Genomic DNA, 12,730 nt, shown 5'->3' on the forward strand with positions numbered 1-12,730 from the left:
AAGAAAATAAAAGTTTACTTGCAACATAAGCAAGAGAAAGGGGACATACATAATTTTAGATTTTTGACAGCTCTGCTATGGATTCCTTGAGTAAAGTTGGGAATGTCAGTTCACATTTGTGTCTGCAGTCCCCATCAGACAGTGCAAGTGGGGACTCTTTTGTAGTTCTGCTATTTCTATGAGATTACAAAATCTTTCATGGGCAAAGCTTCTTATTATAGAAGCGCATATTGCTTCACATAAGATGACACCAAATCCTCTGGACACTGCAGATATTGCTAGCATATTCTGCTGATTGAACTAGTTGATCCAAAGATGAGAATTTGAGGGGGATACAGCCTCATGTACCATATACTTAGTCACATCAATGTACCTTATTAAATCTGGCCTGGCAGAATGTTGAATTCTTCAGCCTACAGATTATGCCTTGCAAGGTTTTTGTAACAGCAGTGGCAATTGCACATAATTTAACAACAGAACTAAAAGTGTGAACACACAGAGCCCCCTGATAGGAATTGTGTAAACTTGCATATCACCTCAACAAGAAGTCTGGAATAAATTCAGCCCTCCTTATTTCCAGGGTGATGCATGACAGAATAACAGACTCAAAATCATTCTGGTTGGAAAAGACCTTTAAGATGAACAAGTCCAATCATTAGCCTAACTCTGCAGAGTCCCATGCTAAACCATATTCCTAAGCACCACATCAAATTGTCTTTTAAAGACCTCCAGAATTCAACTACCACCCTGGGCAGCCTATTCCAGTGTTTAATGACCCTTTTAGTGAAGAAGTTTCTTCTAATATTTAGTCTAAACCTCCCCTGGCACAACTTGAGACCATTTCCTCTTCTGCTGCTTCTTACTGGGGAAAAGAGACCAACACTCACCTTGCTACAACCACCTTTCAGGTAGTTGCAGAGAGTAATAAGGTCTTCCCTCAGCCTGATATCTCTATAGTGCTCATCAGACCACCAGAGTGCAGGCTGCATATGTCCTTTACCTCCTCCAAAATCATAATCAGAAGTTCCTCCAGATTTTTGTGGCTTGGACATTAAGCTTTCCTTTAGGCAAACTTGCTTTCAGAGAGTCCTTCAATGATCATTTTTCACATCTTTCTGGAGAGCTCAATACTGTCACAAGTTGAAACAGAAAACTTTAGACTAGAGAACAAATGCACAAGCTCCAAGGCTGCTTTTTGGTCCCTGGGACTTATCATTTCCAAACACCTTTCTGAAATCATGTTACAGTCCAGAATCTAAAACACAGCTTGTTCTGGCTCCCTGTTTATTTTCCCTATCCTGAGAGAGAGCCAGCATGTCAGGCACTAAGACTAAAGGGTTCTCATGATTTGTAAAGTATATTTACTCATCTTATAACCTGTCACTGCTCTGTTCTAGCTGGCTTCATCCCCTTAGTATAAACCACAGTGCTGGTTGCAAAAGGGATTGAAGAAGTTAAATAACATCTTCCAGAGACTAAGATTATAGACAGTAGATAAAATACTTCATTGAGCTCTGTGCACATCCAAAGTTTATTGCACAACCAGGGTCAAATACAGATCTCAAAACCAAAACAAACAGAAGCTAAACATTTGTCTCAGCCCATGCCCTTGCCTATCTAGACAGCAGGATTAGGCAGGAAGGACACACATCTCTATAGTCAGTGGCATGAAGGAGTGCTGAGGCTATTCTTGACCCTGCTTTTGGCAGCTCAGCAAGACTGAAACAGGGAACCATGAAACCAGAATGAAGCTCAAGTAGCTGAATGATGATGAACCAGTCCCCTGACCACAAAGACATTATTTGCTACTCTTAAAGATACTTGAATATCTGAATCAAAGCCCTCTGAAGTCAGGGACTTTGGTTTAAACATAGGAACTCTATTCCAATTAACTCTGCAGGCTTCCTACTTCCAAGCCAATGAGTTACTGACAGTGTCTTCTGCAACTAGGATGATTCCCAGAGTTTGCTTCAGAGGTTGTGCAGCTGCACTTCCACAATCCAGTTTTTAAAGCTCTATCTTGACACCATAACTCCTTTTTCATTTTCCCTGAGGCTCAGTAAAATTGGGTCACACCTCTTTACATATAAGCATAACTTACATATTTTTGGTTCATCTGCAAATCATGATTTCTCCCTCAAAAAAACGCACCAATTATGTTGTTGAAACACACCCATGAGGGACAAAAATACACAAAACTTCCTATACTTAGGCCTGTACTCTTGCCAATGAGGAAAGTTGGACCATAAGACCTGACAGAGCCTGATGTTGTATCTCTTAATTCATCACAGTTAGAAGCAGATACCATATGGAACTGGTCTGTCTCCAACACATCAGCCCCTGAAGTGAAATAATGTTGATGAGCATCTGCTTTTCTACATAATTTTAAAACTTTGAAATGGCACATAATATTCAAATACCAAATTTGGAAGCTCAACAGGAGCTGGCTGCTGAAAGACACACTGTTGCAAAGATGCTCAACAGGCAAACGAGGGCCAAAATTTACCCATGGTTAGTACTGTGGCTAGGCAAGATTATGGTGACAAGGAAGAATATGTAAGCGTGTAATACACAGTAAGTTAAATCTCGTCTGGAACAAGTTGCCTCCAGAACTGGAAGCAGGATAGCTGCACGAGCATGGCTCTGAGCCCAGACTAATTAGCCCTGCTGAGAACATGTTAACATGGCTATTTTGCTTCCGGGACCCACGCTAATACGGCTGAATGGTAAAGAAATACGCTATGAAGACAACTCAAATGTTTTTTTGGAGATAGATCAGTTATCTGCATGGTGATGCATTATACAATACAAAAATACAAAGAATGTTAATGACCCAGTTATCCCTAGCCACAGTAAAGGCATGGCTAGACTATTTCCAGGACAAGAAAAATACCTCCTAACCTTTACACACAAGCAGCTCCATAGCAGAAGTCACCAGAGATCCTGGACTCTGAGTCGCAGTGGAATAGCTGCCTCCTGCCACTCTGGGAATACAAATTGCCTGAATGCACCAGACGGGAGGCCAGGTCGTAGCCTTGAACTCTGTTCATGTTCATGGCTTTGGAAATAAATCACATTACCTAAAGGTGGAATGCAGGGTGTGTCCTGAGCTCTCGGACTCAGGAGCTCTTAAAATGATTACATTCCAGCATGTTTAGAAAATACAGTTTAACCAAGAGGGCTGTGCCTAATTGCTATATTCTTGTCCCCAGGTACAGCGTGGTATATATGAGGGTGGAATGGCATATCAAAAAAAACCCAAAACAACGAGACAAAGAGCTCACTTGTTCCCATTAGAACAAAGGCTGCTTCTGGATACTAAACACTTTGGAAAATATGGGAAAACCTCAGGGGCCAAAGTCTGATTTCTTGGCAGTAAATGTCTTGGAAATCTGTCTCTAAGACTGCACGCCGTAACTTTTGCAATACATCACCAAAACCATTAAAGAGAACCTTGTAACACAGCAAATGCAAACCGCTGTAATAATAAACAGCATTTTCATACTGCAGCAGAGAGACTACTGCTTTTGGCTAATTTCCAGTCCATTCCAATAGAATGAGGTTAGAACTATGAAAAAACATGTTTCTATTAGAAAACAAACAATTAAAACCCCCCAACAAAAGCCGTCCCTCTCCACAACTTTTATGCGGACTCCTTTAAGTTAGGATTTTAATCTCTCACTATGTGAGAGAGGAAAATAGAAAGGAAATCTAGGATGTATCTAGTGCTGTATCTGTACACGTGAGGCTGTCCTTACACAGAATTACAATTCTGTCATAATTTTGTTGTGGATATGTATTTAAAAATGTAGCTGAGCTGTTCTTTGGTTGCAGAGGACATGGTGAATGGATGCTGCAATTTATTAATTTTTTTTCAAAATCTGGCTCAGTGTCTAGTGATGCAAACTGGCTCAGTAGTGTGGGCTTGAAGACAGTGTATCTGGTAAAATTTATGCCTGTGTTTCTATAAATAGAAATATGTGGCTCCATACTCTTAATAAGTTAAAGCTTGCATGACCACCTAATATATTATGTGTATCTATATGTGCTTTAGAAGACAAATAAATTTTGCTGACTAATCTTTAATAAACATCTTTTTTCACTTGTGATCTTACTTGAAATCAAAAAGCCCCAAACATTACACTTCATGTAAGTAGGAATATACCATAAGTAGTATCAGGTATTACAGATAAGCCAATGATACTTTCTCTGCCTCCCTCAGACTAAAAATAGGAAATGCTCTTCGCCAATGATAAATTACACAATTGGTTCTGAAAATGCCTGTTGAAAGTACTTCCTCCCAATTTATATTGCTGTCCCCAAGTGATATACAGAATGCAGATGATGCAAATTTAAATTAGTGCTATTTAGTGCTACAGTGGCTGTGTTATTACAGCACATGCTTCGAGATGGTAAGTAGGGTCTTACAAACAGGAAAAGTGACAGCTGTTTGACTCTGGGTGAAAAGCTGCCAGCAAGAGTATTGTAATCTGCTGGGTTTGAAAGTAGCTGGGAAAAGGGAATGCTTTCCAGAGAAGATTTCCCCTAAGGGGGAGGATCAGTGAGAAGGCATATTGTTGAGCCATTGAAAATTAGGAAAGAATAGGCTGCATTGACCAACCTCCTTATTAAAAACAAAGCCTATTCTAATTTCAGCATGTGTCCCTGGCATTAATGTACAGGAGCCCTAAGGCACAGTGAGGTAGAGAGCAATTGATTTCTAGTAGAAAAAACCTCTGTCTTAACACCAATCAAATTATTTTAAAAGTTGCTAGGCTCCTCCCTTTCACTGTATTCTCTACTTGTTGGACAAAGAAGGCAAATGCTTAAGTTAACAGGTCACATAAATGAAATGGTGAAAGAAGAAATTGTTATAAATTGTTGTAACCAAAGACATAGATTTCATTTAAGAGACAAATAAGTATAATGGATGCTTCATTCAAGAACGTGATCCACAGGATCTTAATATGCAAACAGAGGGATCTATTTGCATATTTTAATTTATACTAGATAAACTTAATAATTCTAGTTTAATTATAATACATTGCTTTATGTTTTTTCTTTGCAGATAACCAAGACAAATGTACAAAAAAAAACAGGGTCTGAATTTTCAAGTGATTTCTGCATCCATCAGGAAGTGATCAATAGAGAAGACAGTGCAAAGCTGACATCAATAATAAGCAACTTACTTATCAATTTCCATTGTTTTGCTTTGACTGTTAAGTGAAATTCAAGACATTTTTTCCCCATTAACATGATTACTCTACAAATGCAGTCTTATTGGAGGTACAATTACGTATGATCATAAGGATTTCCTTAGAATACATTTGCTTTTATTATATCTTATCTCCTTTTTTCTCTAGGTAAAGGATGATGGAGATCTCTAGCTAATATATCTTAGTTTACTATAATTTCTCATGTGCCATGGCTTGAAAATGTTGTCTACCAATTTCTCCTAATGCATTAAGTGCTTTCTCATAATCAGCGAATACCATGTCTAGCAGCAAATCATATATGTTTGTGTTTCCATTCTGCCATTAATCACAGTACTGTGAAATACCCAACTAAAGATTATCCATTCTTTCGTCTGGCTAAAAACCTACTAGAGAATTGATTTATGAATTAGTTTTTTGTTTTCTTAACTTTTTAGGTCAAGGACAGAGGTGTGAAATGGCTGTGGTCACTGAAATCTTGATTGGAATTAGGAGTTTGCTGGACTACAGAGTAGCTGTGGATTTACATATCCACATGCACATGTTCACTCTCTGTTTTTCAGTGTGTTCATTAGCCCAATGGGCGCTCTTCTACACACATCTTACTGTGAATCAAATACTCTTATTTGTCTGCTAGTTTTCAGGCTTCTTAATAAGATAATTTTCACTGTCAGCCAAGTCACATTGCTCATAACATGCAAGTAAATGCAAGCTCCTGAACAAAATACCACACAAATGTAGCATTTGTGTGATTGCTGTGATGGTGTTGCTCATATATAGTTCAGCACATGAGATAAGCATTTTCTCAGGGCTTAAATTTACTAATATGAAGACAGCTTTCAAGTTCCATTTCCCTGACTTTTACCAGTGATTCCTAGGTATGTGGATCACTGAAAACCTAAGGATGGGATGGGAGTGCTTATACCGACTGCTTCTGTTCCTGTAATATTATGGGACAAAGGAATGGATAGAGTATGCCTGACATCAAAGTCAACAGACACTTCTGCTGCAGTGGGAAGAAGACCTTAAAAAAATGAGCAAGCTGTTAACCAGCAAACTCTAGCTTACTGCTACCTTCATATGCAGGATTTGTTTTATCTTCTCATAATTTGAAGAGGATTTTGCCATTGACAGAGATTCTTCTTCAAAATAGAGTGTAGGTCCTGAAAATCTGAGTCTGTATTATGAATACTACAGAGGCAGAAATCTTTCACAAAGGGCAAAGCCAAGCGTAATGAAAGTGAAAGGAATAATCATTTAAAGGAGGTCAGACACCAAGCAAATGAAACTTTTTCACTGCAGCAAACCTAGGTCCTGGCTTTTGCTGGTCAGCAGGTCAAGAACTTTACTTCTTCTCAAGGGAGGAAAGCTCAGGGCAGATGTGGGTGTAACTCAGAAACTATATACAGTTTTAGCCTCTCCTCACCCCAAACTGATTACCAGGAATGTGCAGAAACAAATGACTGACCCCAGCTCTCAGTAATGACCAGGAATTATGTATTGAACAAGGCTGAAGGGATGGCTTTGACTATCCCTCCATTCAGTGGGCACTTTCCATTTTAAAAAAACCCAAAAACAAAAAACAAAACAAAACAAAAACACAAACAAACTAACAACAAAAACAAAACCACAAAAACATCTTGCCGTAGTGTACTCTGTAGCAAATCAAGCCTCACTGGAAGCTTACAAAACACAGCAGGCCACTGTTGCGTATTTGAAGGTCAACACATTATTGTTTAGATGAAGGATTATAATTTATAAGCATATTAGCCTTTTAAAAAGAGGTACACAGTCAATACCAAGTCTATTTTTCAGACGAGTAAATTTCAGACATCACAAGTATTTGTGGGGAACGCTCCATCTTTTCTCCCCCCCCATAAGACTAAACAAAATGCCTTTCAAGCCAGCAGAGCAAAGCTGGTAGCCCCTGATACTGGCCCGCAATAGTATTCTATATTCAGAAAATAACTATGATGGCTCATTGGGTAACAACACTCTTTCTGATCAGAGGGGGGAAACAGATTTCTCACAGAAACAAACCAAATGTTTATTATTTTATTATTTTCCTTAATAAAGTAAAAAGATTGAATCCTCACCTTACAAACTCTCCCGACCCGAGAAAGGATTGTCTTGTCAGACGTGGCACTATCTTGTGATATTTCTCGGAAAAAGAAGTAGATTTTGTCATCATCTGGGTTATAGGTGTCCGGGATGGGAAACGTTCCAATGAATTTTGCTCCTAGAAGTTCCCAAAACAAGGTTTTAAAAATCTGAAGACAATTCATTATGCTTGTTACTATTTTTTTTTGCTTCAATATGTGCTTTAATGTTGCATCTTCCAGTGAAATAAAAATATCACTATACAGACATGTAGCAGCAAGTTTCTTACTAACTCTGAGGAAAAAACACCCTAGTTTCTCAAGTATTTACACTTAACTTGATTGTTTTGTGTGTATATCTTACTACCATTTGCATAAATATGCAGAACTCGCTATCATTCTCTGTTTGAAAATAGGATAACTCTCAGTACAAAATACTGCCTACAGAAATCTGCCTTATTGCTCTTGCCACCAAAATTAAGCTAAGCAGATTTTCTGAAATCCCATGGTAGAATTTAAATTAATCTAATTACACATTGCAGCAGTCATGTGTACAGAAATACACTGCTGTTTACTAGGGACAACTTGCAAAGGAACGAAAGAACGTTTGTTGATCCATGGGATTAAAAAATGCAATATACATGACAGTTTTATTGTGCTAAAAGTTTATTTAATTTCTTTGCTATAACAATCTTACAATCTACCAAATCCAATACAATGCCATGCTCAGATACTCAAGTTAGCACATCAAACTCCACAACTCATTGGTCAGTCTTATGGACACAGTTCCTTGTTGTGCATGACAACAGATTAGCAATATCATCAGAATGAACTGTTTGGGTTATTTAAATCTGCTTTTTGCAAGAAATGCTACAGCATGCCTTGCCTTGCCATGCTGAGCCATTATACAACTTCTGGTGTCTTCCAAAGCATGCTTGAGTGTCTCTGCTTGCATCTTACAGGCATGCTTATTGGGTCAAGAATTTAATACATGTCCTTCACTGTCTTCCTCAGCTCGCTCATCCATAATTTCCAGTCCTGCACTACATGCTCACCAGCTGTGTTTGCCTGGTTTGGTTTTGGGTTCATTTGGTTTTGGTTTATTTTCTTTAAAATTTGCACTAAACCCAGAAGTTTAACTAATTCCAAGGGCTTCTGACTGCAGGAAAGCAGGCAGCAAAACTGCCTTGCAGAAGTGAACCAGATACCTGAGAAAGTGATTTTTTAAGACATTCCCCAGTGTGCTACAATAGATGAGCTATTCTGAGGGGGAACTTGGATCAATTATGTGTTTCTTTAAACAGAAGTGGCTATACAAATATGGTGCAAAGAGACCCTTGACTCTAAAATACATTCTTTCAGCAATAAAATACACAGTCTTTGTCCCCCGTAGGCAGGCAGGCTGCAGTAGAAAGCAGTAAGGAGGGTGTAAGGTGGCAGAGCAAACAGAGCACATTGGTGATACATGGGGAATAGTATTAGCAGCTTTTAATGTATCCTCATGCTTCCTTTGTCCTTTTTATAAAGATTGTTACTTTATACTAGCCTTGAGGAATTTTCACCATGAACTCTACAGTACGCACAGGACAAAAACTGGGTCCTTGATTCAAAAGTTCACTGTCAAAGGCTTGAGACAAAACGGGATGTGTGTAAGTGCTGAATGTGCACCTTGGTGACAGAAGAGTAAATTTATGGTTCAAAATAGCCACAGTGCTGCTTCCACTTTAAACCATTCTGACACTAGAGAATGGCGTCAGCAGAAAAATGAAATGATGCAGGCATCAAGCTCTATAAATCTAAATTAGGATTTCAAAATGAGCCTAAAGAAAATATTCAATTACCCCTCAGGGCCTGCAAGGCTACTTTGAAGATTAGATCTCTAAGTGTGAATAAATACATAAATACATTTCCAGTATGGTTTCTGTGGTTCACTAAATAGCCATTTAATAAGAAAACCTATGAAATATCTGTAGACCATGCTTTTGAATTTCATATATATATTTTTTTTTTTTAATCCACATTCACAGGAAAAAAAAAACTCTGAATATATGTTTTTTTAAAGTTAAATTTCATTGCTTTACTTGGCAAACCAAATGCAAACCCAAATATCTCAATACCAATTCCTGGAACCGATTTAGAAGAATCTCTAACAATTTAAAGGAACACAAATATTTAGTGATTTTAAATCACAATTGAAAGCACTAAAGTTGAAAGTTAAATCCAAATGAAAATACACTGTAAAAGACAGGATGACAAAGAGACTGAAAAAATTTAATGAAAGAGATCACGATCATGAAAAGCACATTATGTTCTGCAAGTGAGATCTTTGTCTCATCTTTTGTAATCCATCCATACAACAATGCATTTAAATCAACTGTGAATTAGTTTTTGGATTCTTTGCATGGGAAACAAATTATATTATTATTATTTTAAACCACTGCTTGTTTTCCCATACACACAGTTGTACCCCCCCTAACTGCTTTAGTAGAAGGTTTTCTCACATACTAATTTCATGGCTACTTTGTATGTAACCAGACAGGGGATTAAAAGCATCGTGTGCTTTGACAATAGATGGTACAATTAATTTAGGTGTTGTTCGTGATTTTTTAAAAAAGCTCTTTTGGTCCACTGGGAAGAGCTGTTACACCTAGTTCTTCAGCTCTGGGTTTGCTGGTGTGGTCATGTTTGGTTACCTGCTGGCTATCGCACCCTTCTAAAGCCAGCAGTTGTTTTAGACAGTGCAACCGTGCCTGCCTCAGTAAGACCTACAGAGAAGTAAGACTCATTAGGCTTAGAAAAAGAGGACAGCAAATCCCAGAATATGAAGAAATGAAAAAGCAACCCAAACCAATGGGAGGCAGCAGCTATTTGTAGTTGGGCTGCCAGAAATATGTGGCATGATCAAATGCAGAGGATAGCGCTCAACTCATTTACCTTTAACTGTCTAGAAGTCAAGCTCCTAACCCATGATTATTCAGGTCTTCTCTCAGGGAGGGACAAAAGGATGAAAGTGACAATGAATAATCCTATTTTAAAACAGATTCCTATAATAGCTGGGGTGAGTCACACTCTGGAAATGTCACCTCTCTCTGTAAATTACAGGCAGAGACAACCAAAACGACTGAGCTCAGACAGGATGCTAAGTTTTGCCTTTTACAGCTAAGTGAGCTGAATCCCATCCAAAGCTCGCAGGATATAAAGAAGTCATTGCCTGCAAGTCTTTGCCCTGGCAAAAATAACTAAATTGCAATGAAAAAACAAAAAATTTAAAAAGATTAATGCAATTCAGGGAAGCGTTCACTCCAACTATGGCTTTAGCTTCCTCTAAGGGAGGGAGGAATGTGCAGCTGTTCAGTGCATGCCTGTGTGTTATCCCACCGCGGGAATGCCCGCCTCTGCCTGCTGGGCCAGAGTGGGGCAAACTCAGTTCCAGTGGGTGGCTTTGCCATCCAGAGCAGGGCCATCAACCCCACGTGCCTGGTCCCTGGCCATGGCCACGGGTGAGCCAGCCCACGGGAGTGCCTGATTCCTCAGCCCTGCAGGAGAAGGGCTGAAGTCTGAGCACAGGCAGCATCCCCTCTGGCTTCAGTGCCTTGGCGTGCAGGAGTATCAGCCTGTGTGAGCGTGAGTCATGGGAAAGATTAGCTGCCTTCCTCCCTTTCTCCTTTGTGAAGCTGCTATTCAGTCATTGAGATTAAGACATGTCTTAATTAGTCAAGATAGAGATGCCCTGCAAGGAACTGGAAGGTATCCTACGCATTTTTCCCTTATGCTTTGTCTTTTCCTCCCTCCCTCAGGAAAGGATAATCTTTTTTCCAGAAACAGAATAAGACTAAATTTGAAAAAAATATTAAGATGCATTACAGCAAAACTTCCTTAGCCCTCTGTTAAAAAACAAGTTATACATTTTATGCTTATCCTAAGTAAAACATGAGTCATGCCTGGAAATAATTTATTTCCAGTTGTACAATTACTCAAGTATGTACAGCTTTTCCTGGAGGTCTAACACAAATTTGGTAAATGGGTGGTAGATTTAGGGTAGAGGGGATTTAGATGAGATGGGATGAAATCAAATAAATATTTTCTTTATACCAGTATCAGCTGAAAGCACAAAGGTATGTAATAGGTAACTTTACACAATAAACTAGAAATATATTTGCTACCTATGGCTTATTGCAGAAATGACCCCATCATTCAGAGCTGCACTCAAAATTTTCTCCAACCTTAAAAGGACTGTTTCAAAATATTGAAAGGACCAAGTTTATACCTATGCCTCTTAGTATAACAGTGCATGGATTGTGTATGTGAAGGCTTAGACAAAGCATGGCTGTAGTTTTTTATATGACTGGAAACAAGGTAAACCTGAAGATTATATGGGGTCTTCAGTGTTTATATAGTGTGGGGTAATTTTCACATTGTGCTCCAAAGCTGTTTTTCAAACCCAGACATATTAATATACTATTCTATTTAAAACACTTTCACTAATACAGATGTATTTAAGTGAAAACAGAATAAAACATGAATCAATCTAAAAGAAAGAAGAGCAGACACCCCAGAGCCAGCCTCCAATCTATAACACAAAAACAGTTCTCAAACCTTTAGTTTATCCCGTGTCTTTTATACTGTTCCCTTGCCTCAAACTGCTCATGAAGAATCATGAATAACATGAAGAAATGTTTGGAACTGGATATTTAAGCTATAAGTTCTTTTGGGATGGAAACTGACCCCTGTAATGCTCATCAAGGTGGACCCATACTAATGATAACACTAGGTGCTCCTCAGGACCAAACTGCAGTAAATCTTTCTTGTTAGGATATCATAGTAGCCCTTAGGAAAGTGGCTACCCCAGCCATCTTTCCATGCTAAGCATCAACAGGCTGTCAGTTAATAAAATGGCGTATTTAGTTGCATGGTTAATTACAGTTAGAGGAATGCCTGCTGGAGGGACCCTTCCTCATCCATATAATCTACAGCCCATTTATGGTCTACATTGCACAAGGGGTATGTAGCAATGAGATACAGGAGATAGAAGAGATGAGACAAGAAAGGGTTTGAACACAGAAGATGAAAGCGGGATAGGTCTGCAGCATCAGATGTCAGAATTTTCTATCTGTCCAAAGGACTGCTCCTATTTGGAAAGGTAAAATTACTTTAAGTGGCTTCTCCTTTTTTTCTTATCACACAGCAGAAATCCTGAGGTTATGGAATTACATCTAGACAGAAACACAAGGCAATAGCTTAAAAGAAGGGAGAAAAGGGGTAGGGAAAATTAATAATAACAATTAAAAAAAAAAAAAATTCTTTTGTTGAGGTCTCAAAGGGTTAAAAGGCAAAATTATCCCTTTCAGGAGTTGTCTGCTGGGAAGACAACTTAACCCTGTGGTCAGCAGGCCCTGGCTTTACAGTACACCCATAATA

General features: G+C 38.7%; 1 protein-coding gene across 1 annotated transcript in view; it reads right to left on the bottom strand.

Annotated features, from left to right (window-relative positions):
• Window positions 1-12,730, bottom strand: part of SEMA3D (sema domain, immunoglobulin domain (Ig), short basic domain, secreted, (semaphorin) 3D) — a 96,786-nt gene that overhangs the window by 40,777 nt on the left and 43,279 nt on the right. Inside the window, exon 7 of the mRNA XM_010001256.1 lies at window positions 7,310-7,452. Coding sequence (XP_009999558.1) covers window positions 7,310-7,452 — 143 coding nt within the window. The remainder of the gene's footprint in view (window positions 1-7,309; window positions 7,453-12,730) is intronic.

This window comes from Chaetura pelagica, unplaced genomic scaffold, assembly GCF_000747805.2.
Source record: "Chaetura pelagica isolate M959 unplaced genomic scaffold, ChaPel_1.0 scaffold66, whole genome shotgun sequence".
NCBI classification, from domain to species: Eukaryota; Metazoa; Chordata; class Aves; order Apodiformes; family Apodidae; genus Chaetura; species Chaetura pelagica.